This window comes from Aspergillus viridinutans (assembly GCF_018404265.1).
Source record: "Aspergillus viridinutans IFM 47045 DNA, scaffold_13, whole genome shotgun sequence".
NCBI lineage: Eukaryota > Fungi > Ascomycota > Eurotiomycetes > Eurotiales > Aspergillaceae > Aspergillus > Aspergillus viridinutans.
In genome coordinates, this window is record NW_025091229.1 from 978,192 (window position 1) to 1,003,974 (window position 25,783).

Here is a 25,783-nt window from a genome sequence, read left to right on the forward strand (position 1 = left end):
GGAACGTTGACGGGGCTACCATAAATGAATCTGTAATATGTACAACATGGCCCCAAGTCATGCCTACCACTAACATTGCTTTAAAAAGAACTTGGAGTAAGAGTCAATTTTGTCTAGTCATATAGAGACACAACCTTGCCGTCCTTCATCCGAGCGACGCGGGCCTCTTCCATCTGCTTGTTCTGCTGCTCGTAATGAGCAACAACAGCACTCAGGTCCGCGGACGAACCAGCAGGGACATTGTAAGGAGGAGAGGTATTGAAGCTGACTCTAGAAAAGGCAGAAATCAATACGTTAGCTAGTGCTTTGGGCGGGACATAGGGAGCTCATATGAACGTACTCGGGCTGCTTTAATTCGAAAGTGGCTCTAGGGCCCTGAGACTGAAGCAGGTGGCGATCCTGAGCGGCCTTCTCCATAAGTGCTGTGTGAATGGCGTTCCTCTCCTCAAACACCTTCTCCGAAGGAGTCCACTTGTGGATGAGGTTGGAAATCCACGATTGCGAGCCCGATTCCTCAGTGGACTTGCTCAGGCGGTAAAGAACGTAGGCGGAGGTGAATGCACCGATGGTGACATAGAAGCTGCGCTGTACAGATCAAAGAGTTGCAGTCAGAGATGAGGACGATTTCTGTCGTGGGGGAGATCAACGTACGCCGAAGCTCTCGTTCACAGGCTCGGCGTGAGCGGTATGAGAGGCAAAGCGGCGGGGCTGCTGATTGCGCAGCAGCTGCCGCGCCGAAGCGACTGATTGTCTGGCGAAAGACATGTTGTGGAGAAAGACAATTGGCAATGCCGATTAATGACGATGATGCCGTCGCCGGATGAATAGAGGTTGAAAGCCGCGCGAGGGCGGTTTGCCGGACGTCACATGACTCTACCTTCTTAGCTTAGCGCAACCTACGAAGTCTCCTGTACCTACGGACTCCGTACCACTCGATGATTCAAAACGAGATCTTCAATGTCTACTAGGCGAATACTGAGGAAAGAGGAGTAATATTCGTTCACTATGAGTTTTCAAGTGGGTATAATTTAGCGATCCTTCACTCAATGGCTGAGGTTACCATGTTAATGCTGGATACCGACTTGTGCCAATAATGGTCCAAGGCAGGTCCCGCTGAGCTGTTGGTTCTGAATTATCTCGAAAGGATACAGAAGTAGCCAATCTCTTAGAGTGGAGTCAAAATAGCCTACAGTGTCGCTCTCATTGAAGAAACTGGGTCACAAGGACGTCAGGATGGCCCCCGTCTTTCCATCTCTGTCGCTATGCGGATGGATGTACACTGGGGCCTCAACGTTCAATCATCGCAAGAACAATAGGCATGCAGAAGTCATTGGGAGAAGGTCACTGCCTCAGGTCATATCCATCGACCCCCTCGGTTGCTCCAGTGGCCTCTATGATAAGATGTTGGAAAAGTACATGTCGCCTCGGACTCGCAGCAGCTCGGAGAATCGAGCCTACTTCTGCTCAAGGCCATTCTTACGTTCTTACTTTTCCTCCTGCTGAACGACCTTACATAGTAAAAATGAACACAACTGTTCATCGACCTGGTCCTTTAGCTCAGTCGGTTAGAGCGTGGTGCTAATAACGCCAAGGTCGCGAGTTCGACCCTCGTAGGGACCATTTTTTGATTTTTTCCCCCGCGTTTATACAGTCATCTTAAGCGAGTGGACTACATTCAAGTAATCTCAAGCATAGTCGGTATTAAGACCGGGAAGTGGCCTCTTCGCGATACAACACCATGATACTTTGCTTACTGGTCTCCAGTCTCCTGTTCTGCTGTACCTCTCATGAAGCTGGTCTGATGCCCTAATCTTGGGCCCTAGAGCTAAACCTATCTGGCATGAAATGAGTGTTATGAATAGTCTATGTAATCCGTGGGCATCAGCACCATTTACAGAGTACTTGAACATGAATAATCGGAGGACGCTAAAGACCAACGACAACTCATAACTCCTCATACCCAATAACTGATGAACCAAGGCTCAAAGCGTATTTTTGTCTTCTTCGTCGCTCGAATCAACGGTCATATGAGCCCAGCCACCTCAAGCGCCTGAATATGCTCACAGCCGTCCAAAGAAAAAGTAGATTGCTATTTCACACGCTGCCACGCACCAACACATGCTGCTGTGAACTAATTTATTTATTCAGGCTATGCTTCGGGATCATTCTAGCTCCAAAGTTTCGAACCTATCAAACTGGCTCCTGCTGCATACACATCAGAAAGGCGGGTCTCTGCGTTGTCGCATTCACAATGGCTGCTGGTTTGTTGGTGCTTTGCTTTGAGATACTAACCGAGTAACTAACTGCCTCACATTCAAACTGGCGCTCCCCACTGCTCCCATTGGGACCGTTGTTATTGGGCTCTTCCCTGTTGCCAATAAGAGAGGCTTCAAAATGTCTGGATATCAAAGGGGACATGTCATCGATCTCCATCCTCCAGTTGTCTCTAGCGTGGAAACCCCACATCCCATTCCCTGCCTCTTGGTCTCTCGAGTACAGGCAGCTACTTGCAGGACACGCCTGCCTGCAGTTTCACCATGGGAAAAATGAAGCACTCGAGGACATGTGTCGCGTGTGAGAGCCTTGACAATTTGCTTTTCCCTCAATCGGTTCAGATTGCAGCGTTCCGAGTTGCCATTCTAGCTCATGATTGATCCTGCCACCGGAAGATGCAGTTTCATTTTGATGCCCAACCCATTTTACTTCACCATGATCGTTCGGTAATGCAGGTAGGGAACCGATGGCTTCGGACCCATTCTTTACAATTACCGCTTTAGCACCCAAAACCACGGTCTTAAGATCGCCTAACTACCAGTACTATGGTGTGACTCGAACCAACCCATAGATACTGATTGGTATTGGACTAAGGTTCGGTCCGCTTTCTGCCTCGTCCAGCCTCAGAGAGGCTGGTTGGATCCTTCTCGTGTGTAACAGCGTCGTTTTGGGCTTGATTCCAGACAGGGTTATTAGCTGGCTTGTTCTGCTCTCTGACTTCTTTCCTCATTGATTATCTTGTCCCACGCATTTCAGTTGCTCCAAACACAGCGCAGTAGGCGTCAGGCTTTCTTTCCAAAATAGTCTGCTTGCTTGCGCACCAGACTCCTGACACCGTGTGATACTGTCTTCGTGTGGCCCAACTATTTGTGCCCATCGCGTGCCTTTACTACGCCTAGGAATTCATCTCTTTTTTCCCCGAATGCATGCTTATTTTTACATCACTCCCATAATCGCCTGATCGCTGATCACTCGCCTTCCTCCTTCTGATTGATCAACTCCGACCTATAGCTTTCTATATCCATATCAAGCCAGTGTATATCTTAAGACCCCGCCGAGCGCGCTTGCAAATGTACAGTTCTGAAGCAGCAACAAGCCCAATCGAGTATCTGCTGACACACTTATCGCTTCTACATCAGAAATCAAAGCTATTGGGGACACGTCTTCTTCTACAGCTAGCACTCGGCCACGCCTCATTCTACCACAATGGCAGGGTCAGGCAAGAAGAGCAAAGCCAAACCCGGCGGCAAGCAGAAGAATAAGAAGGGGAAGATCCAAGAAGCGTCTGAGAACCCAACTGAGACACCTTCCGCCGAGCAGCAAGACCAACAGCCGCAGCCGGAGGTCGACCTCGAACCTCCTTTTGATCAAGAAGATCAACAACTACAAGCACAGGTCGAAGCCGAACCTCAACTTGCCGAAAGTCACGGACTTGAATCAAACCTTCCTCTGCAGTCTCTCCCGGAACCTGCCCCAGAACGCGGACGGGCCCCGGAACAAGTACCAGAACTGGAGCACCCTCAACCTGTTGCAGCGACAGCCTCGGCTGTGACTGAAAACTGGGAAGTCCCTCAATCATCGACGAAATCGGACCAAGAGGATTTCTCGAGTCAGCCGCAGACATTGAACGATGTGCAGAACATCTTTGAAGCGACTCACGAGTCCATTCGGGAGGAATTAGCGGCACCCGACACTCTGACAGAGGCTGTTGAGACGAACCCTGAGCCAAACCATGATCTAAGTGGCCAGAGTGACGCTGTCGAGCCCCCAGAGCCGACCCCAGTCACAGCACCTCAGACTCCCATGTTTCCACAAGAAGCAGCTGCTTGTTCATTTCCGTTACCATCGCCGTCTCCGACAGAAACCKAGTACGTAGCGGCGTCTTCTCGCTCGAATGCCGCTTCACCGGCGCCAAATCCTTCCTCAGAAGCCACAGCCGAAGCTGAAGCCGATCTCCCTAATCCCCAACAAGAGATTACTCCACCTGCGGACCCAGCCATTTTGCCAGCACCGGACCCTGCTTCGCCCTGGCGGCCGCTGTCTCCTGCACCTGTAGCAGCATCTACCGAATCCCAGGCGATTCCGTCTGTTTCCCGGACTACCTCTCCTGCCTTAGAGGCGGCATCCGCTGTGTTACATAGTGCATCTCCTGTAAATCAACCTGCCTCTCCTGCGTTTCATACAGCATCGCCTGCATCGAAGCCATCTTCGCCCATTCCACAGTCTGCATATTCTCACTATAGAGGCGCCTCGCCCGCCATGGCGACGCCAGCGTCTCCCGCGCATAAATATGCCTCGAAACCCGCCTCTCCCGTTACAAAGGTCAGCAGTCCGCTTACTCGTCCCTACATGTCTCCAGCGGTTTCGCCACATGCTACGCCGTTCGGACCTCCGCCGCCAGCTCCCAGCGTGCCTCACTCAATCGCTCCTAGCTATGCCACTGCTTATCAATCACCTGCGATGAGTTCTGCTAGTTACCTGCCTCCTTATGCTCCTTACTATCATCACCCTTCTCCAAATATGCGTCCCACTCATCGCGGCTCAATAGATCCTCATTATGCGTCGGCCTTCCAAGCCCTCCGGGATATGGGGTTGCCAAATGGGCACGGTGTGAATGATAGGGGAACCATTTCACCACCTCAGGAGCACGACGAGCCTGGTGAACTTCTGCAAAGAATTCAAGAGGCTATCCCGGACATCAACCGCTTGCTCGATGGGTACAAGAACACAAAAAGCAAGCTTGTAGCTCGGGAGGTTGAATTTAAGCAGATGGAAACTCAGCATGAACAGGCATTGATGCACAAGGATTTCTACATCGAAGCGCTGCAGAATCAGATGAGAAAGGCAGCGAACGAGAGTGCGGAGGAGGCAACGAAATTGAAGAACACCATAAATGAACTCAGAATGGAACTAGGCAACCTCGAGGAGAAGAGAAAGGACATTGAAGAGAGCCTAGCGGAGTCGGAAAAGACCAACCAGGAGCTCTCGCAAACGAAGTCTGAACTGGAAGGGCAGATCGCCGCTCTGAACACGAACATCAAAGAAGCGCAGGAGGCGCACGAGCAAGAATTGGAACGTCTGAAGGAGGAGAGAGCGGAAGCTCTTGCGAATCAGAAGCAAGAGTTGACTGAACTATTTGAGGAAATCAAGGCCGAAGACGAGAAAGCGGCAGCGGAAGCTTTGGAAGCTCGGGAGAAGGAATTACTCGACCAGCAAGAGACGATGAAGGCAGAATACGAGAGCGAGAAACAACAACTACAGGAATTGCACGATGCCCTGCAGTCCGAATTCGACTCTAAAGTGACTGAATTGGGATTGAAGGAAGCCGAACTGGCCTCCACGAAGGAGGAGCTTGGCTCCAAAGTCACGGCATTGGAGTCGACAAAGACCGAGCTTGATGCCAAAGTTGCCGAGTTGGAGTCGACGCAGACCGAATTAAACTCCACAAAGGACGCACTCGATGAGAAGCAGAAGGAGCTGGAACAAAAGGAACAACAGTGGACTGAAGAACGCACTGAGTTGGAGGCTCGGATTTCTGCGAAGTGTGAAGAGCTGGCCAGCTGCGAGCGTGAGAACAAGAAGCTGGAGGAGGATAATGTGCTCAAAGAGCAACAGCTTGAACGTGCAGTTGAGGGCATGCGCACCACAATCAACAATTTGGGCAAGGATTGTGACAGGCTGAGGAAGACACTCCACAGTCTTGGAGAAGCAACTGACCTTAAGAGCACCAAGGGAGACTCATTCTTGTAAGTGACCTAGTGCATTGAGACACCATCTCATCAGCGGCAGAACTGTCTTTTCATCTATTTATTTTTGCTCTCTGTCTATATTCTCTCTTTCGGCCCTATTTTCATCTTCATTTCTACCACTCTTTCTTCTTCTTTTGACCAGACTGAAACTCCACGCTCTTTTATGTCTCTTCTTTCCTTTGTCGATTTCTTTTCAGCGCATATACATGTCTTTTGACAATTTCTTTGTCTCTATTGTTTCGTCTATAGAATGATCACGATGAGATGTCGGTAACGCTATAAATGTACCTGTTCTGATAAGAATCTCAAATCTAGTTTGGACTGTTTCGACCAGCTCTCTCGTCTTATCGTTTCCTTGTCCAAGGAGCATTTCACGTACCTCCCGATTGATCCTCCCAAAGACATCTTGTCTAAGATTCCTCCGGAGCTACCGTCGTTCCTTGATAATACGCCAGCATCGCGGGAACTGCGTTCGGCATATGTACAGCATGTCATCTCGAAAACTTTGACCTACCGGATCTTCCAGCCGTTTTTGTTCACTCTGGGCAGGCGATACGACAAGGCGGACACTTTCTTCCAGATGCTTTCAATGGACATTCGTCGCAAGTCCGTCAGACGGGAGGCATTCTGGAGACAGCAGACACTGAAGGCAGCGTATACCACATCGGATGCGAAACAGTCGATCAACGTCGTGGCTGCGGTGATTGTCGATGAGATCATCGATCTTATCAAACACTTCGCCGACCCACGACATCTCGATTCCCTGCTCATTGGTGTGCGCAAAATCGTCAAACTCGCGGCGGAGACCTGGAGACTGGCTCGTGTAGAACGAGAACTGATTCTAGCTAGCCTTCCGGCTCCAGATGCCGAAGGTGTTTCTAATGACAGCTGGGACGAATACGGGGCCCCGAAAGAGGGCAGCGTCAGTTCCAGTAATGACCCCAGCCGACATGTCATCTTGCGTACTTTCCCCCAGATTACCCGGGAGGCTGCACACGAGGATTTCGCCGAGGACGAGGAAAAGGCCAGCCCTTGCACGTACTCAAGGGGGACTGTCTTGTACTCTGACTCGCCTATTGTGATGGCGCGTCTTCAGGAACTTGCTAAGAAGTCGACCGAAACACTGGCCAGCGGAGAGGATTCGCCCCGTCGTGGCTCAAGAGGATCACTCCGCTCGGTGGAAGTCACAGCTCAAGGATAACTGCTCATATCATGGAGTTGTTGACGGTGGTCATACCGTGCACGTGTGATGAATAGTGAGGCCATGGAGCTCGAGGTATTTGATCCGAGATGTTGATAGAGAAATTTGCTTATGTGTCTGATGATCTTTTGTTGGGGTGACTCTACTTTCTTTTCTTCTATATTTGTCTTTATTCTTCGCTTGACCGTTATTTCTGTGTTGTCATCTTCTGGATTACTGGAGCTCATTTCTCCTTGACCTTCCTTCGTTTTAATTCCCTTTGTTCTGACCATCATTCTGTTTCAATTTCTTCTGAATTTCCGTGTCTCTTGATTGATGGAGAGACTCCGTGCATTTCTATCTCTTTTCTATTTATTTTTGTATTTTGGTTGTTCTCTTTCGCTTTTTGACCATTTCGGGTATGTCCACCCTCTTGTCTTAACTCAACTTTGTAACTACGCTGTTTCGGTGGATTCAGACATGCCTGACTGCCCGTGAAGCAGCGGGCTTTTTTTATGATAGTATCTGTGAGCTTGGTTGTTCTTTGTCTGGGAGATGTACACATGTCTTTTAACAGGGAACGTTTATTTATGCTGTTGTCAGAAAATCCGCCTTGTCTATCACAGTGTATAGGGTTTCAAATATTTCCAAACTCTTAAATACATATCACTGCCTTTTCCTTCTGCTCAAATTCCAGGGCTACTCTGAGGGTCTCAGCTGAGAGAATCATACTATTGCCGGGGACGTGATAGGAAGTGGTCGTCGTTTCAGAGCCTAGCACCGCCACCCATTGTGATGTCAGAGGCTCAGAGCCGATTCATGGGGGGACATCTTGTCGAGAAGGGTCTGACTGCTTGTCTCAGAGCATAAAAAGCTTGTTTTGACTTCAATCCTTGTTTGTGGCTTCAGTTGTCTATGCGTAGCTTGATCAAAGGTCTGACAAGGGGAGGATGGGCTCGATGAACTGAAAAGGTTTCTGGGTGACATTGATATCATAGAATGTGAAATGGGGGCTTGGTCACTGTCTACTGCATGATGAGAAACATTCTTCTTCTTTGAGGTTGGTGAAACGAGGCTTAGAGGGGGAGAAGGTGATGGCGATGGAGACATGGATGCACAGTACTGCACAGCCTCAGGCAGGGCTAACTGGCGATATTGATACCTTAGGCCTGTATAGATTTGTGTCTGATTGGTGGGTAGACAACTGTGGCTGGGGAAGCTGACCTACTAGCTCTACTAGTACTAGTACCTAGGTTATAAATAGGTAGGACAGTACTCCATGCTCTGTTAAGTACCTAGATTATCGAACCATGGAAAGTAGCTCATACTGTAGCACTAGTAGTTTCAGGGAGCAGTAATATGGGGCCAGTTTCATATTCACCTCTGTGGTTGATGATCTCTCTCTCTGCTCCAGCATCAGCTGTGGAGAAAATAAGGATGCTACTGACCCATGGGTACCTTAGTATGATAGACCCAGGAGTTGTCCCGCTTGTCTCGCCGAATAATCGTTCCATGGGTTTAGTCTAGTCTAAGCTTAGTATTTACTAGATACACAGAATGAAATATCGATCAGCAAGATGCAGTTCAAGCAGTCGAACCGGTTCTAGCAGTTAGAGCCTAAGATCACGGGCCACCTTCCTGTTCATACCTTCCGGGCCGTGCGCATTATTTAGAGAGAAGATAGTACCTAGTAAAGAGTAGATACCCCTCCAACGCATGTATACTCTTGCAAGTATTCGCATATTATAAGTGTCTTGCAAATGATACCAGGCAGAAAAATGAATAGCTTAACCCTTCAATGGTTCTCAAGCGCGCCCAACATAAACAGTCCTTCTCTTACCCGGACACAGATCAGAGTAGATAATCTAAGATATCCACCTATCTCGTAGCTGATAGCCAAACCCCGCTTTGCCCTCACTGGCTGACGATGCGCCGACCCTCTGACGCCGGCGCCATCTGACTTCTCGAAAACAGGTACAAAGACCAGTAGTATTAATATGGTTTTGGCTTCTTCGTCTTATCGTCCGAGTCGCTATTTACATGATGCGATGAAAGTGCTAATTATAAATCTCTTGAGAGGTTAGGTACCTCTCTACGTTGCCGCAAATATCGTGTGCCAGCTGTGGCTCAGTTGTTGAGCAATTCCCCTTTCCTCAGCCGCAACTCGCAAGGCTTTCTTCCTCACCAGGGCTGGCAGGGAAATGTGTGGCTACAACAGTGAGTAATAATACTATGCACCAGGGTAATAACCAAGGTAGTTTGTTATAATTATTATTATGTCAGTCATCTAGCCTCTGTATCTCTGTCTTCTTTCTTTCTTTCTTTCTTACCCTATTGTTCCCCTGTTGTACTTGTAATCCTCTATCTACTCACCTTCCGACTTCCCCCTCCACCCATCTGTTTCCCCCCCAGCTGCGGCAACTGAGCTGAGCAGAGCCTCTTTCAGGCACAGAGTGTGACTTGTCTCTCTCTGCCCCTCTAGCTTCATTCTTCTTTCTTTTCATAACTCCACTCACTTCTTCTCTTTCCCGCATTGTCGTCCGTTACTGATAGTTCGGTCCTGCTTTGGTTTGACCTGAGCACACTCTTGCGACTGATCTGACCTACAATACTACAATTTTAACTACCTTATTGAAGTGGCTGATCTTGTAATACCGTTGCTGCTATATAGAAAGAGCAACTTATAATCCTGCTCATTTCTTGTTGTATAAGGTACACTTTACTCTATCACTTCCAGCGTCGTCCTTACAATGACCATTGAAGTTGACTCTTAATAAATCCAGAGACATGCTTCCCCAGAGAGCGTCATCTTTGAACTTGTTAGCTTTATGATCAACCTGGAAGCGAGCAAGGTCTCTGCAAAGCACATTTTAGCACTGCAATCATGTCGACGCTATCTCCCCAGCTGGTCCGCAGTGAATCCCCGACCGACATGGGGTTTCCAAACGCAACCTTCTCAGATCCCTATCTTTCCGCTCCGTTGGACCCCGAGCAAGACGTTTTCAAATCCTCAGGTATCAGATTGACCCCGGAGCCTGGCCAGCAAGACTTGCGTGATGTCTCGACCTCTCCTTACAATCACATTGTGAACAGCGATTCTGCGCAGGGTGCTGAAACAGCTGGCTACCCGACGTCTTATTCGGATTTTCTGAGTCCCGCCGACGACTTTTCGAGTGACCTGAGTGCCCATGCTTCCCCAAACGGCGATCAACCGCCGGGAAGTATAGATATGGAATTGCAGTCATATCTTGATGCATGGCCACATAATGTGGGTTCATCCGTGGACTCAGGATCGGCAGCCCTCTCTCAGCCAACCATGGTCACGTCTCAGCTCCTGACCCCGGACCGGACTAACCACCCGAGTCCTGCGTCTGACTTGACCAATCAACGAAACAATGAATCCCAATCGCATTCGGGGCAGATGCTCACCGTAGTCACGGCTCCCTTGGGCAACAACCTGAATGTTCATCCCTCGTCGGATGCTTCCAGAGCAAGAAGCCCAATTGTTACGGTCGAAAGCTACTCGCGTGGAGATTCCCCAGTCAGAGAGACAATTTCCGTTCGACGGCAGGCGAGTCAGTCTTCCACACACCTTTCGCCTGGCGGAGAATCAGAGGATGGGGATCACAATACCTCATGGCAGACATCTCGACAAGCGATCGCACGCACGCACGATGGTTCCTGGCTTCCCGATGGCGTCACTGGCCATGCCGGTGTCGCCCCTACATCACGTGATGACGCGTATATCCTCAGTCCCAATGAAGTAGAGTCACAGCGACGGCTTGAAGAGAAGAACGCGGATATTCGGTCATGGTCCGCTACAGTAAGCGTCGCCGGCAGTGAAGATGGAGACGACAGCCCTCATACCCGCGGCCGTAAAGTACCAGCTGGCACACGACGCAGGGCGAGGAGCGCCGGAGACCCTGCGCCACAGCAGGACTACTTCAACCTGCAATTTGGAACCTACGGGCCGGCCATCCCTGGACCTGGTGCGTTAATCCATGAGAGCAGCGACGAGGAGCTCAGTGGCAATGACTCCGAGGTCGAAGCAAGCGATTCAGGATCGCCCGCAGCCAGCGTCAATGAAGCGAGATGGGCTCAAGAAGATCTTGCAGGTTCGCCCGTGCAGGACCAGCTCAACTCCGTGGACGGAGAGCCGGCACCACATCAATTCCTGGCAACTCGCCCATGGCAGGACCCGGATCACGACTCTACTCCCAGATCAGTTCAGATGCAGCCATCAACCGCCAGCGCCGCTATGATGGAATACCAACGACGCGCTCGAGAAATAGATGCCGTGTCCCGTTATGCAACTTGGGGTACGCGGCCTATGAGTGAAATGGAAGTGAATAGTATTATTGGTGCGGGGGGTTCATTTGCCAATCTGTCTATCAGCCAGGACTCGAGCAAGAAACACGCAAGGCGGAGTAGCCTGATGAAGTTCTTCCCACGGAAACCATCGATCAGCGTATTAAAGAGACCGCTGTCAGACTTGTCCCTCGTTGAAAACCAAACCATGAACAACGAGGTCAAAAGCCCGCCTTTGAGGAAGGACAGTTTCCCTCACCGGAAACTCAGCCTTGGGCGAAGCCCAAAGTCTCCCAGCCTTAGTACAGGCGGCGCCGTCATTGCAATTGCCGGCCAAATGGCGGCTATTGGAGGCAGAGACTCCCTGAGCACCGTCTCGCCACACTCAACGTCTAATCCATGGAACAAGTTTGGGCGGACGCGCAGTCGGAGTGAGATATCGCGCTCTACTGCACCGGGTCTATTAGACTTGATTACCAGTCACGGAGGGCCGCCCGTTCCCACAATTGGCCACTCACAAACTTTGACGACTGACAATCATGGTCTCCAGCAGGCGGCGTCAAGCCAGCCTGGTGAGACAGGAGATGATGACGAGGAGGACGATGATACGGCCGAGAAAGAGCAGGTTATGGAATTTCCGGTTCTCGCCCGTCTGCCTGTGCCTACAACGGAAGGGTTCAAGGCTCAGATCACACAGCTGAATCCTCGTCTGGAGCCTGCACTGATCGAGCGTCTCGCGAATGAGCAGGTTCGCAGATACAAGAAGTTGATTGAGCATAAAATGAACCATACTCATGCCGTCAGTAAGAAGACCTGCTCGGCGGGTAAATTCTGCTTCGCACAGGGTGGTGAAGCCGTGATACTGGCCGCGCGCGCTGGACCTCATGACTCCGAAGCTGCACATACCCAGTTCCAGGTCACCGGGCACAGCGGACTGGATGATGAACCTCCTGCGCTTGGAGAGAATGCTGTGACAGCGGCGCAGTTTCCCCCAGGCGTCCCATTACCGCCTGTGAAGCGCCTCCCGGCCGAATTCGAGTGCCCCATATGTTTCAGGGTGAAAAGGTTCCAGAAGCCATCCGATTGGACGAAGCATGTCCACGAAGATGTGCAGCCGTTTACTTGCACATTTCCGCACTGCAACGAGCCCAAGTCCTTCAAGCGAAAGGCGGACTGGGTTAGGCATGAGAGTGAACGGCACAGGAAACTTGAATGGTGGACTTGCACCGTTCATGATTGCCATCACACATGTTATCGCAAGGACAATTTCGTACAGCATCTCGTCCGAGAGCATAAGATGTCCGAGCCCAAGATCAAGAAGACGAAGACGAAAGGTGTGGGCGCTAGTAGCCGACAAGACCCGGTCGCATCTGGAGCACAGGAAGAAAGCATTCGCGAGCGAGAAGTTGAGCAGCTGTGGGAGCTCGTGGACCAGTGTCATCATGATACCTCCAAGGGACCGCGGGACGAACCCTGCCGCTTCTGCGGTAACGTCTGCAGCAGCTGGAAAAAGCTTACCGTTCATCTGGCCAAGCACATGGAGCAGATTGCCATGCCTGTTCTGGCACTAGTGCAAGAACGACATCTGTCTTCCTACGTAGATGCTGGCGTTGCCCCGAAAGCAGTCAGTTACCCTGGCTCGATCGCACAGGAAGCCACCAGCTTTTCACCTGATCTGAATAGCATCAAAGTCGAACCGGACGTGGCAATAAATTTCGAAGCCGGAAGATCCGAGCCGCCTGCTGGGCTTTTGAATCCAACCTACCCACCGACCTCCACAACCCTACATCAAGGGTTTCTATCCGCTGAACCAGAGGCGTACACTGCATACGGATCGCAGGCGGGCCTCGCGGGGCAGCATTTTGTGCCTGTTCATCAGAGCTCTGTCACCTACCCGCCACTGCTGAACGCCGGGCCGCGACCCAGAATAACGACTCAGGAGTTGACTGTGTTGCAGAATCCGTACCAGCTTTGCACCTCACCCACGGAGATGCGCGCGACGTATGATCCTCAGGGCACACTGCATATGTCACCCCCTCCGGTAGAGAACGACCAGGCCTATCAGATCGCGCAAGCCACGTCGTATTCATACGATGGCTCCGTGGGTTATTCTCACCAATTTTAAGCCAACGAGGATCATCCGCTGTGCCGATTTAACATTACGCACCTTGAGTCTTTGCGCTTCAGTCTGTGGTTCCTTTCTTCCTGAATTCTCCGTTCTCCCTCTTCTTTTCCTTTTTTTGGTGCATGATACCCCGACCGTACCATTGTTAGCATTCGACCATATTTAGGACAGGGTCTCATTATGTTAGCGGAATTGCGTTCTCTATCCGCTTTCGATTGTTGATGAGATTCATGAGAATCGATTGAAGCGCCCCTGGAACTGTACGGTCATTGTCTTCTCTTGAACGATCTGGACGGAATTTGTATTGACGAGGTTTTGGCGTTTGAAATGAGCCAGGATGAGACATTTTCACGCGATCGATGTATATATACCATCAGCTTCTCTCCTTAATATCTTTCTAGTATCTCTTATTATTTACTTTGTGGGATGTACTGGAGAGTATCCGGAAGTTCCCATACCTCTTTGCTACATCAGGCTGTGGGTCGGTTGAAAGCCTGTTAGGTATGAATGAATGCAAGTCGAGATATGACGAGTCAAAAAAAGGCCCCAAAAATCTGAGGCTGCATTTGAGATACACTAGACAATCCCCCACCCTCTCCATCGGTGAGTATCTATCTAGATAGTGTACTATCTTCGAGGGATGTTGTAAAATGTGTCCAGAATTGCAAGGGCAAAGGGAGAAACAGATAGATCAATCAGAAGCATCACGTCATTATTATTATTACTTGTTTCGTTTATCTATCGACTGGACAACCCTGTGGATCCTCTCTATTGCCTTCTGCATAAATAATGGCGATGATCATGCCAACAGTAGAAAGTCTATGCAAGCCCTTACAGGCACTGCCACCATCAGTCAGGCCAACTGGCGTGGTCGACTTTTCAACTCATTTGTAGCTTTTCTTTGCTTCTCTTTTCTTTTTGTTCTTTGGTATTTGCATTAGATACTCTACAATTTCTGTGGAGTATGTACGCAGGGAGCACTGGCCATTGACAAGTTAATATTCTTCAACGTTTGAACAGTGTTGGGAGTGATCTCTCGTTCCAACTCAGAGCCTTACATAGCTAGGACGCGCGCGTTCTCTCTCGGCTGTAAGCAGCAGTCGATAACGATGTACTCGAGGAGTCTTGAACCGTGAGGAAAGGAATGCGGATGACGAAGTTTATGTGGCAGTTCTGATCCCGGAATGTCTTTTATTCGAAGTGTATCTCAGTGTGATTATTGTTTCTCCGAAAAAGGGCGCACATTCCATCATTCCTGGCAGGCTGGCACGACGTCGTGCCTCTTTTGCAGCCAAATAATATCTCGACCATGTGGGAAATGACAGGGAGGTCGATCATCTCAATTCATCAATTCTTGAATTCCGACGGATCTTCTCTTTGTCCTGCAGATCGAGACTTCTGATCCATACAGCATTAGGCATACAGCATCATTCGGTGTGCTTGCCTGCTGCTGCTACTGCTGCTGCTGTTGTCGTTCTCTACCTTTTAGACACATCTCAAACACAGAAAGCTTGACAGCCTTGTTTAAAGTATTAATGGTCTTCCATCCGGTTTTCTTCTGATCTTTTCCCCCCATCACTCACACTCTCCTCTGTTGATAATCTAATCGCGTGAAGTTCTCTTTCTCCTTGCCTTCCAAATCTGTGTTGCTCAGTGACATTCGCCTGCATCAACTATCACGTTTCTTTTTCCTGGGCCGCATCGATCAATTCAGCCCAACTGTGATTCACTTGTCCTGCTGTCCCTCTCGATTGCCGACTTATTGCGGTCGCTAGTCTTCCCTCTCTTGCCCTTGCTGCTAGTTCTTGCTAAGTAGCTTGACTTGAAGCATTTAACAGATACTACTCGTATATCCATCCCGACCCACACAGAGAACGATATTATAGTATCCAAGCACTTCTATTTTCTTTTCATCTTTTCCACTAGTCCGTGCCGATTCTCCCCCATCGTTAGCTCAGATTATCGTTTTGAGAAGGGCAAGAAAATAGCGCAGTCTGGTTGAACCCCCTGCATTTGGATTCTCAGCTCTCGGTGTCCCTATGCTCCACTTCCCACTATCTATATGAACTCTCGCTGAGTCCCAGCGTGACACGGTCCCTCAGACTGTCAGCTTGACTGGTTGGACTTTTTGAAACTCGTCGCTCGGTCCATATTCCCGATAGGGCGATTCTGACCGTCCTTCACAGCTATGAGTGTATGTAATCATTCATACCCTCTTTGTGGACGAGTCATTTCACCTCTCACTGCGAGGAGAACATATAACGAAGAGCAAATAAAACAGGACAAGCTGACTGTATATCAAATGACGCCCAGGATTCAAATTCTGGTAACCTCAAATGGGGCAACTCCAATGATGTCCTCCAGGGCATCATGGGGACTCGGATAATGCCGAATGCTTCGCCTGGCGATCACCCGACGGACGGCTCGACAGCTTCCTCTCACATCGCGTTAGGCGACCCGGCCTCTTTTCTGGGTATTCAATTCGGCTCCGACCCGGCTGTTCTCCCTCATGAACATTCATCCATCCTCCACCCTTGGCTTCCATGTGGCAGCAATCACGCGTCGCCCTCGTCGTTGTCTCCGGCTCTGAACTACTTGGACTACTACCGGTACCATACGCCTCAGTTGTTCAATCATCAGGATGCTTGGAATCCGCTCCAGGTGACTGGAGTCCCCCTCAACCCGTCGGCTTTCAATCTGCAGCCCATGGGAAAGCCCTACCAGATCAATGACTACATTGGCCGCCGGTGTTCCACCGGACAATACAGCAACCCCTCGGAAAATGATAGCCAGTGCAACGGGCTTGCGTCGGGTGATTCAGGCTACGGGAGTCGAAGCTGCACCACGCGCTCGATAGCTGCATCTTCCTTCGCGGTAGACTCGGCTTGCAGTCCTCATTTGGGACCACATGAGTATGAACTGGACGATAGAACGTCGACGTTCGATCTGGGACCGTCAGGCTATGGTGAGGTTGGGGAGAAGACAGAACAACACAATGCGCTTTGCGGTGATGAGATTAAATGCGATTATCCCGACTGCCACTGGAAAGGAAAATGTCCATCCGACAAAAGGTCTGTCTTCACAGCCACGCGCAGTGCAAACCATGCTAAGACTGACGGGCACAGGAAACACGAGGCAAGACATCGAAAGCTGTACAAATGCGATCAACCCAACTGTAGCCGCAAGCAGGGCTTCGGAACCATCAACGACCTAGCGCGGCACAAGAAATGCGTCCACAAACAGGAACCGGAACGTGGACCCAAGGTTCTATACTTGTGTTTTGGTCGCAATTGTCCCCGGAGACACAAGAGATGGCCTCGGCTGGATAACTTCCGTCAACACCTTTTGCGAATGCACGGAGACGAAGACGCCGATGAGCTCCTGAAGAGGTGAGATAGCTCACTCCAGTCGGCCATCTAACTCCCCGATATGATATTAAAGTAAATCTAGGTCGCACGAGTGGTACAATAGTATCACGCAAGCGAGTGAATTGACACTTCCTGCAGTTGACCCCATGTTTGAGAGACCCCAATCTCCAGAGATGCAGCTGCCGACTGAACAGGACTGCGAGATGGAAGATCTGAGTCAGACTCCGTGTATTCCAGACGTCGCAAACGAGACGCTCATCGGAGCACGATCGCCAGAGAACGAAGATCGCGTCTTGAACCCGATCAAAGACACCTGCGAACAGGGACGAGATCAAGAATCCGTGGATGCCGCACGCATGGCTACTTCAGATACAGTTCAACTGCCGAGCTTCGGGACGCCCAACTTAGCTTCAGCACTAGACCAAAAGCCGCCAATCGCGCACCAAGACAGCAAGAGGAACGAGTACGTGGAAGAGTTCATAGCGGACGCTGCGACTAACATGATCAATGCACTGACGAGAATGATGAACTCCAACCACCGACGGCATTCTCAGCCGGCAAACGAAGTAGACGACCTCACCAGTCCTAGTACCGAGCTGTGCAGTCCGAAGAAGGAAATTCTCCAGCTGATATTGACTGCGGCTTTGGACTGTCTCTCAGAAAAGCCCGAGCCATCTGGCGACAGTACGTCCCAAGTGCCTGATCGAGAACCGGACAAGAAAGACTGGATCCAATGCGGAGTCTGCGCGAAACGAACACGTCTGCGGTGCGAAATGAAGTACGTATTGACCTTCCTGACTGCCCTATCTTATTTAACACCGTGCTCTAGGAAACACCAGAAACGCCACGAGCGACCCTACGGGTGCACATTTCCAAAGTGCAGCAAGACATTCGGCAGCAAGGCAGACTGGAAACGGCACGAGAACTCGCAGCATTATCACATCCAAAGCTGGTACTGTACCTTGTGCGATCCGACCAAGGGCAAACGATACGTGAGGTGGTATTATCGTCAAGAGGTCTTCGTGCAGCATTTGAAAACGCATCATCACGTCGATAATGAAGGGGTGCGAGTTGCGGTCGCGAATAACCGCGTGGGCGAAAACGGGCAGTCCCGATTTTGGTGCGGCTTCTGTAGGGAGATTATTCCTCTTCACAGCCAGGGTCGGGAAGCGTGGAATGAGCGCTTCGACCATATCGATTTTGAGCACTTCCGTAGGGGGCAACGGATCGGAGACTGGGTGCACTGTTGCCATTCGAACGAGGATCAAGAACACGAAGAATCAAAGGGCAGAAGCATGGCCGGCGGAAACGCGAATGAGAGCCCGTTTTCCACAGATGACCATTCTGAGAATGAAGAAGATGGCTGTAGTGATTTTTTATCGGACATTGTCCTTGAGGATGATGGGGTGGCTCTCGACCAGGAGATCTCGCAGCAAATGGTTTCTTGCGAGAAAAATTCTCCTTCGAAGAGGGCCTTGAAACTGGAGGATTCTTCCGAACCTAGGCAATCGCGAAAACGAAAAGTTGACACGTTTGGACCGATGGTAGATCCATATCGGCCCCACGCAGAGGACGGATCCAAATCAAAGAGGAGAATCGGCGCTGGTATACCGCTACCACAGGCAGGGAGCTCGTAGGTGGCCCGTCATGTCAAATTCGATAACCGACTAGGACCTTCACAACCAGATGGCAGCCATTGAATGGCAGCATCAAGGACAGGTCCTTCCTGTGATGTTCATCGCATGTATGAAGCACAAGTTATACATGATTTCACGTTATATAGCCATTCTCAAAGCAGAAATGAACGAAATACCTTAGGTGGAAATACCTTTAGCGCAATCAAACATCCAGCTGAGCATCGAAGATATTTCCGTGGGACATTTGAGGTATATAGTACAGTAAATAAACAATTAGGCAGAACAAAAGCCCCAAGAAAGGTACTGGAGGAGAGATATCATCATTTTTGTGCATTCGTCAATTCCTTTGCCTTCTTCTCCAGAGCCGCGACCTCCTCTATTGATCGTTAGAGGTGCACCATAGCAGACGGCAAAGCAAGCGAGCGCAACTTACGATTTTTCTCAAACTTGGATTCATCCATCTCAAGCTTCAACCAAGTCCAGTAAATAACCTGGTAGGTGAAAATGGCTCCTAAGAATACCTTGGCGAAGGGACTCGCGAAGGTCTTGTATTTAGCGAGCTGGTATTTCAGTTAGCTTGCCAGCCGCGCAATGCATTCAAGTGAAGGCTTTTTGTCCGTCCCAGGGCGATCAACGTAGAAGCATACAGACATAAAAGTCTGACACCTAGAGAAATTACAAGGAGAGGGAAACACTGACCCCTTCTCTGTAAGCACTGGATCCTTTGGAAGCATTGAACCCGGGCCGTGTTGAAGTCAAGGTTCTCCGACCGGATGGGGCAGATCTGAGGAGAAGAGAGGAGGACACTGAGAGGCGCTGAGCTACCGAGCGAAAGAGCATTCTGATGTTCTTTCCGGTTTTATTTCCACTTTGCTGAAATATATATGACATGTATATCCTGAAGGCTTAACAGGCACACATCATTTGCCAATGAGGACGAGAAACATCACTGACTCAGCCGTCACATGATATCAAGCGCTGGGTGGTCCCCAAGCGGCTCTGCGCCGAATGACGCATGGCATTAATCGATAAGCGATGAGGAACATGCGGGGAGGAAAATCCAGAGACGATCAGCTTCGATGAACATGACGGTTATCATTGATTGTTCCTGACATCGCTATGTTGCTTCATTTGACCGACTTCCTACGGACAGCCAACCATCGCAGAAAATGGGTTGAGAGCAGGTGACAGTGAACTCAGACATCCATTTTGACCTTAATAGCATTTATGATGCGATTTACGGACAATCTATACGGTGGTTGGGGGTCTGGCAAGGACAGGAAGATGAGAGCACAAACAGCATCCAAAAAGCGACTGTTTCCCTACCGCAAAGTGAGCGTGTGGTGCCGTGGAGCATTCAAGGCCCAGAACGGCACGTGCGTTGCCGAAATGGGCTGGTCAACGGCATGCCGCTAGTCTACAACAGGACTAGTTGTGGCGCAAGAGCGCGGCTGTGGTTATGTGTGGCTGGTGCCGGCAAGCAAAAAGGTGTCGCGAGTCTTTCCGCCCTTTCGGTGTATTGCTTATTCCACAGGGTCTATCTAATATTGGAGCGGACATGCTGGTTGAGAGCATTGTTGCTGCTATTCTCAGGTGCTCCATTCATCTGCCAGCAAGACTTTATTGACATTTGCTTCACTTCTCCGTTCTGTGAAAAGTGTTTGCAAGTGACGCGTCTGCAGTTGGTTAGGGAGATTTACCTCACTCGACCTGACCCGCGCGCATTGGCGCTTCGCCGTCGACCCCGTGCGAGAACTACCTTGCAACCCGTCGGCCAGGCGTAACATCTCCGAGGTTGATGTTTCAATGTCTGATTAATATTTAGACAATTACAGCTGTTTATGATATTGTCTCTTAGATTCTAGTTTGAGGGGAAGGGTGCTTGTTTGGGCTTCATTACCGTTTTATCCTCTCACCGGCCCATTAAGCACACTGTTTCTTGGTAAGTCACCGTTCACATCTTCGTCGGCTTTATCTCAGGCACAGATAAAACCAAGTAATCATACCTCTTCTATACGTGGTCCCTATCTGCTGGCCCACGTACTATGTTGAGTTTGCTGACGTGGTCACTCGTGAAAAGAAGTCATTCTTTACGACTCCGATCGCGACACATCATGCCCCGACCAAAGCGCACCATTGAGGAATTGGCGAACAAGTCGGACTCGGATGACGAGAATTACAGCGATCATCCAGTGCGCTCATCTCGCCACTCTGCTCGATCGAAGTCGAGGAAGAAGCCCAAGCCAACGAAGAAGAGAGCGCGTCGCCATTCTGACGACGATATCACGTCCGACGACGATGATATTCTAGATGATGCGGACGAGCTTGACTTCGATGAGGAGGATGAAGAAGACCCCAACGCACCGAAGAATGCAAGAGGCCTCACCGCCCGGAGGGCTGCGACTAATCGACCGGTGTATAATGAGGGCGATTCCAGCAGCCACGAAGATGATTTCGAAGAGGCAGATGACTCCGAGCCCACCCGTTCGCCGAAGAAACGCAAAAGCACCGTCGTGACATTGAAAGTGAACGCTCTCAAGCGCCAGCCTCTCCCTGAAAGCGGCAGGCGGATGACTCGTCGTACCCGTGACCCTTCAGAGGATATCGTCGCCCTGACGAACTCCGGCCGCCATATGGAGCTTGTGGAACGAGGTACACACAGTCCGGAGATGGAAGCGCGGAGAAGCCGGCGTGGGTCTCGCGCCTCGAAACGTCTCAATTTTGGCCCTGAAAAGGTCGAAATTGATGAGAAACCGGAAATATTCGAGCCTATAGAGGAGACTTCGATGGAGGTCAAGGCTTCGCAACCAGAGATCATGGAAAGCGATCACCAAGGCGATTTCGAGGAAGGTGTTCCATCGGGGCAGGACAGCGGCGAAGGTGCAGCAGAAGGAGACGAGGTTGGAATCGTGCCCGAATCCGAGAATGGCGATGTGAAGCATCAAGAGGAGGACGATGAGGACGACGAAGGTCCAACAACGCGGAGGAGGAGGAGCAGGCGAAGTCGAAGTCAGCCCACCGAAGAAGTGCAGCCCGACGAAGAGGAGGAAGCACACCCACGTCGCTCCGGCCGCAAGAAACCCAGAAGCTCTCAGCGAAAGCGACAAGATGACGAGAGCGATTTTGAGCCTGAGGAAGACGAGTCGAATGACGACGAAGAGCTCTCTCAGTCCGGAAAGTCACATGGATCACCACGCAAAGCCAGTCAAGCTCGAGATGACGAGGAGCAGGATAGCACCGCCGGGCGGCGTCCTGGTCTGCGTAAGAGAGCTTCTCGCTCCCGTGGACAGTCTGAAGTACGAGGAGATATTGCCGAGGAGCTTGCTGAGGAGTTGGAAGATCTCAGAGGAGATCGACCCCGCAGGAGGCTTCAGACAGATATCGTTTACGAGAAACCAAGGCGCAGCCGGAAGGATGTCGACTACCGGATCATTCGACCAGATCTCATCCTACCAATAGAGGAAGCCGAGAACGACGTCAACGAATCTCCTTCACGGCGAGGTCGGGGAGGCGGAGGCGGCAGTTGGCAGCGCACACTTTTCCCGACATATGGACCTTTCGGAGGCGGCGGGCCACCAGCGATTCTGGCTCCTCCTGGCGCACCTGCTGCGACAGGGGGTGTCGACAGCGATAGTAGCGACGATGAAGTAATGCAACATCCCAAGGGCGCTGCGACTGGCGGCTCTGTGTCCGGACCTCCAGGTGCAGGTCTTCTTGCTTCAGCGCAAACCCATTCAGCCGATCCTCTACAAGGTCCATCCGGAACACCTGCCAATCTAGGGAAAATCAAGGATAAGCAGGCGCTTGCTGATGCCGATCCCTTGGGTGTTGACGTTAATGTCAATTTCGACAGTGTTGGCGGCCTACAGGGGCATATCGATCAGTTGAAAGAGATGGTTTCCCTTCCGCTCCTTTACCCCGAGATCTTCCAACGTTTTCACATCGTGCCGCCAAGAGGTGTCCTCTTCCACGGTCCCCCTGGGACAGGTAAGACGCTGTTGGCAAGGGCCTTGGCCAACAGTGTTAGCTCCGAGGGTCGCAAAGTTACATTCTACATGAGAAAGGGTGCGGATGCGCTGAGTAAATGGGTCGGTGAGGCTGAAAGGCAGCTCCGGCTGCTCTTTGAAGAGGCTCGAAAGACTCAACCCAGCATCATCTTTTTTGATGAAATAGACGGTAAGTGCTTGCCGACTTCCACGCTTGTATGTCGCTCATCCGCTCGGCAGGACTGGCCCCCGTAAGATCAAGCAAGCAGGAACAGATCCATGCCTCCATCGTGTCGACTCTGTTGGCGTTAATGGACGGTATGGATGGCCGTGGCCAAGTCATTGTCATTGGAGCTACAAATCGACCGGACTCTATTGACCCTGCTTTGCGTCGTCCTGGCCGCTTCGATCGCGAGTTTTACTTCCCGTTGCCCAATACTGAAGGTCGGCGTGCAATCTTGGATATCCATACCAAAGGGTGGGACCCACCTCTCCCTGATCACATCAAGGACGAACTGGCCGAGATAACGAAGGGCTATGGCGGAGCCGATCTCCGTGCTCTTTGTACCGAGGCTGCTCTCAACGCAGTTCAGAGGAGATATCCTCAAATTTACAAGTCAGATCGAAAGCTTCTCATCGATCCCAAGAAAATCGATGTCACTCCGAAGGATTTCATGCTGGCTATTAAGAAGATGGTCCCCTCATCTGAGAGATCTGCCTCCTCCGGTGCTACTCCTCTACCCAAGCCCGTTGAGCCTCTGCTTCGTAGACCATTATCCGATATCAAAACCATTTTATCCGAAATACTCCCACAAAGAAAGAGGCTCACGGCTCTCGAGGAAGCTCAATTTGAGGAACCTGAAGGACCAAAAAGCTTTCGCCGTGAGCAGATGCAGCAAGAATTTGATACCTCCAGAGTGTACCGTCCCAGGATGTTGGTGCGTGGGCCTTTTGGCATGGGCCAGCAACATCTTGCAGGCGCCATCCTCCATCATTTTGAGGGACTGCACGTTCAAGCTTTTGACCTTCCGACCCTGCTCAGTGACTCAACCAGATCTCCCGAAGCAGCCGTCATACGGCTCTTCCAAGAGGTCAAGAGGCACAAACCCAGCGTGATATACATCCCAAACCTTCAGTCTTGGCTTGATACCGTCGGACCGACGGTCATATCTACTTTCCTGGGCCTTTTACGATCTGTTCCCGCTTCAGATCCTGTTCTCCTGTTCGGTGTCTTGGAGTTGTCCGGTGAGGAGGTGGATAGTGGACTGCTGGGCAACATGTTCGGGTTCTCGAAGAAGAACTTATACGACCTAAAGGCCCCGGATTATGATGCTCGATATGAGTTCTTCGGTAGGGTGATCGACTACGTCAAGACCTCGCCGTCTGAATTTCCAGATCCCGAAAATCGTAAACGAAGAGAATTCGAGACACTAGAGGTTGCACCATCTCCTCCACCGAAGCCCGCACCGCCTCCGACCAAGGAGCAGCTCAAGGCCCAGAAGAAGAAAGATCACCAGACCCTGAATTTGTTAAAGATCAGGATCCAGCCCATCGTGGACCAGATCAAGAAATACAAGAGGTTCAGGACAGGTGTAATTGACGAGTCGCAGATCCGTTACCTGTGGGAAGAAGATGATCCGAACATTGTTACTAGCGACTTGCCCATTGAGCAACGAACAACGTTCAGGCCCTTTGAAAAAGCCTTCGATAAGCATGGGGTTCCGGGTCTCCGGGAAACTGTTTCGGGAAAGTTCTTCTACAACATGGAAATTGTGACTATCGAAAAGAGACTTTCCAATGGTTACTATAAGCGACCTAAGGATTTCTTGGCTGATATCAAGCGCTTGGCAAAGGACGCGCGGCAGCTAGGCGACCAAGAGAGGTTGTTGCGAGCCAACGAACTCCTTTCTAACGTCGAGGTCGACATTGCCACAATCGAGCAGGCGGAGCCGGCCCTAATCGCGGAATGTGAGAATGTTTATCTGCGGGAGCTGGAGAGGGAGAAGCTTGCAGCAGAACAGGCCAAAAAAGCCGCGGGGGAGGAAGGTTATTCCCGTCTCGCAACGACCGGCAATGTTCCCCACGGCAATACAGACTCCGGCCCTTCAAGCGGACCTGTGGTGCTTGGCGAATCCTTCCCGGATGGGCAAGCTCGTCCGCAGACACCGACGCGACGCTCGGCCGTGAGCTTTCTCACCAACGGTTATCATCAGGGTGGTGGTTCGGATTTGAATGATCTTAGTAACCATGCCACGATCAGTAATGGGTCTCACGAGTCTCGCGGCGATGGAGATGGTGATGTCTACATGACCAATTCTGAAGATCACTCTGGCGAGAGAGAGACGCAGGGCAGCTCTTTCGGACCCTCCGCCCAACCCAGGCCACCGTACTCGCACACGGCGCCTTCCCAGCAAGTGAGGCGTGAATCGGGATTCTCAAGTCTGTCTCAAAAAGGACCAATGACTCCGATGGCCCCGGGATCGCAGCCAAATGACTATACAAACGAGGCATCTACCACGCAGACTACCTCGGACAAGAAGTCCTCCGAACAATCCTCCGTGCCGCAAAATCTCACCCAGAGTCCTATGGCGGCGCATGGGCTGCGGCACGACTTCCCTGACCTCACTCAATACCCCGACCGTGTGTCGCAGGAGGAGCATCTCCCGGATACCCAGCAGCCGGAAAGTAGCCAGCCCTCCCCGCATCCTCGTGAGTCCTTACCGGGACACGCAGACTTTGCTGCCGGGGAGAGCCAATCCCAGCCCAAGCATCAACCCCCTGTGCCCTTGTTTGAGGCGCCTGTCAAGCAATCCTCCCATGTCCCGACGGCTCTCCAGTCATTGCTGAACAACGAAGATCTTTCTCCCAAAGTGTCACTTGAACACGAATTTATCGTCAACCTACACAGCCAACTGACGCAACGAACCAGCGGGTGCTCGATCGAGCAGCTAGAGCAGATTAATAGCAGCTTGATGGACTACATCTGGCGGATGCGAGGGGAGTGGAACCGCAACAAGGTTGCGGCTGGTATCAGGGATACCTTCAATGAAGTTCTGGAGGATATGCAGGCGATGCAGGAGATCGGCCCTATCAGTCAAAGAACAAAGGAGCAGCTGGGGGCTGATATCTTCCATGCTTAGACATGGTGCCTGGTCT

The 25,783-nt window shown here is 50.9% G+C and overlaps 6 protein-coding genes and 1 non-coding gene across 7 annotated transcripts; 5 read left to right on the plus strand and 2 right to left on the minus strand.

The window, feature by feature from the left end:
* Window positions 1-113: 113 nt before the first annotated feature.
* Window positions 114-765, minus strand: Aspvir_003117 (putative NADH-ubiquinone oxidoreductase 178 kDa subunit; the record flags this gene model as incomplete). Its single annotated transcript, XM_043274703.1, has 3 exons — window positions 114-270; window positions 341-585; window positions 652-765. 3 exons carry the CDS (start codon window positions 763-765, stop codon window positions 114-116), a joined length of 516 nt encoding a protein of 171 aa, XP_043130638.1.
* A 781-nt stretch (window positions 766-1,546) lies between these two features.
* Window positions 1,547-1,620, plus strand: Aspvir_003118. Its single transcript has one exon. It is a non-coding gene; the product is annotated as a tRNA-Ile (tRNA).
* Window positions 1,621-3,480: 1,860 nt separating this feature from the next.
* Aspvir_003119 (uncharacterized protein) lies at window positions 3,481-7,224 on the plus strand (the record flags this gene model as incomplete). The annotated part of the gene is made up of 2 exons (XM_043274704.1): window positions 3,481-6,020; window positions 6,339-7,224. The coding sequence occupies 2 exons, from the start codon at window positions 3,481-3,483 to the stop codon at window positions 7,222-7,224; spliced, it is 3,426 nt and encodes a 1,141-aa protein (XP_043130639.1).
* A 2,863-nt stretch (window positions 7,225-10,087) lies between these two features.
* On the plus strand, window positions 10,088-13,636 carry Aspvir_003120 (putative C2H2 finger domain protein; the record flags this gene model as incomplete). The annotated part of the gene is made up of 1 exon (XM_043274705.1): window positions 10,088-13,636. The coding sequence occupies one exon, from the start codon at window positions 10,088-10,090 to the stop codon at window positions 13,634-13,636; it is 3,549 nt and encodes a 1,182-aa protein (XP_043130640.1).
* Window positions 13,637-16,006: 2,370 nt separating this feature from the next.
* Aspvir_003121 (putative C2H2 finger domain protein) lies at window positions 16,007-18,641 on the plus strand (the record flags this gene model as incomplete). The annotated part of the gene is made up of 4 exons (XM_043274706.1): window positions 16,007-16,707; window positions 16,762-17,025; window positions 17,087-17,782; window positions 17,834-18,641. The coding sequence occupies 4 exons, from the start codon at window positions 16,007-16,009 to the stop codon at window positions 18,639-18,641; spliced, it is 2,469 nt and encodes an 822-aa protein (XP_043130641.1).
* Window positions 18,642-18,961: 320 nt separating this feature from the next.
* Window positions 18,962-19,294, minus strand: Aspvir_003122 (uncharacterized protein; the record flags this gene model as incomplete). The annotated part of the gene is made up of 3 exons (XM_043274707.1): window positions 18,962-19,017; window positions 19,075-19,201; window positions 19,289-19,294. 3 exons carry the CDS (start codon window positions 19,292-19,294, stop codon window positions 18,962-18,964), a joined length of 189 nt encoding a protein of 62 aa, XP_043130642.1.
* A 1,461-nt stretch (window positions 19,295-20,755) lies between these two features.
* Window positions 20,756-25,767, plus strand: Aspvir_003123 (chromatin segregase YTA7; the record flags this gene model as incomplete). The annotated part of the gene is made up of 2 exons (XM_043274708.1): window positions 20,756-22,817; window positions 22,868-25,767. 2 exons carry the CDS (start codon window positions 20,756-20,758, stop codon window positions 25,765-25,767), a joined length of 4,962 nt encoding a protein of 1,653 aa, XP_043130643.1.
* Window positions 25,768-25,783: the final 16 nt, after the last annotated feature.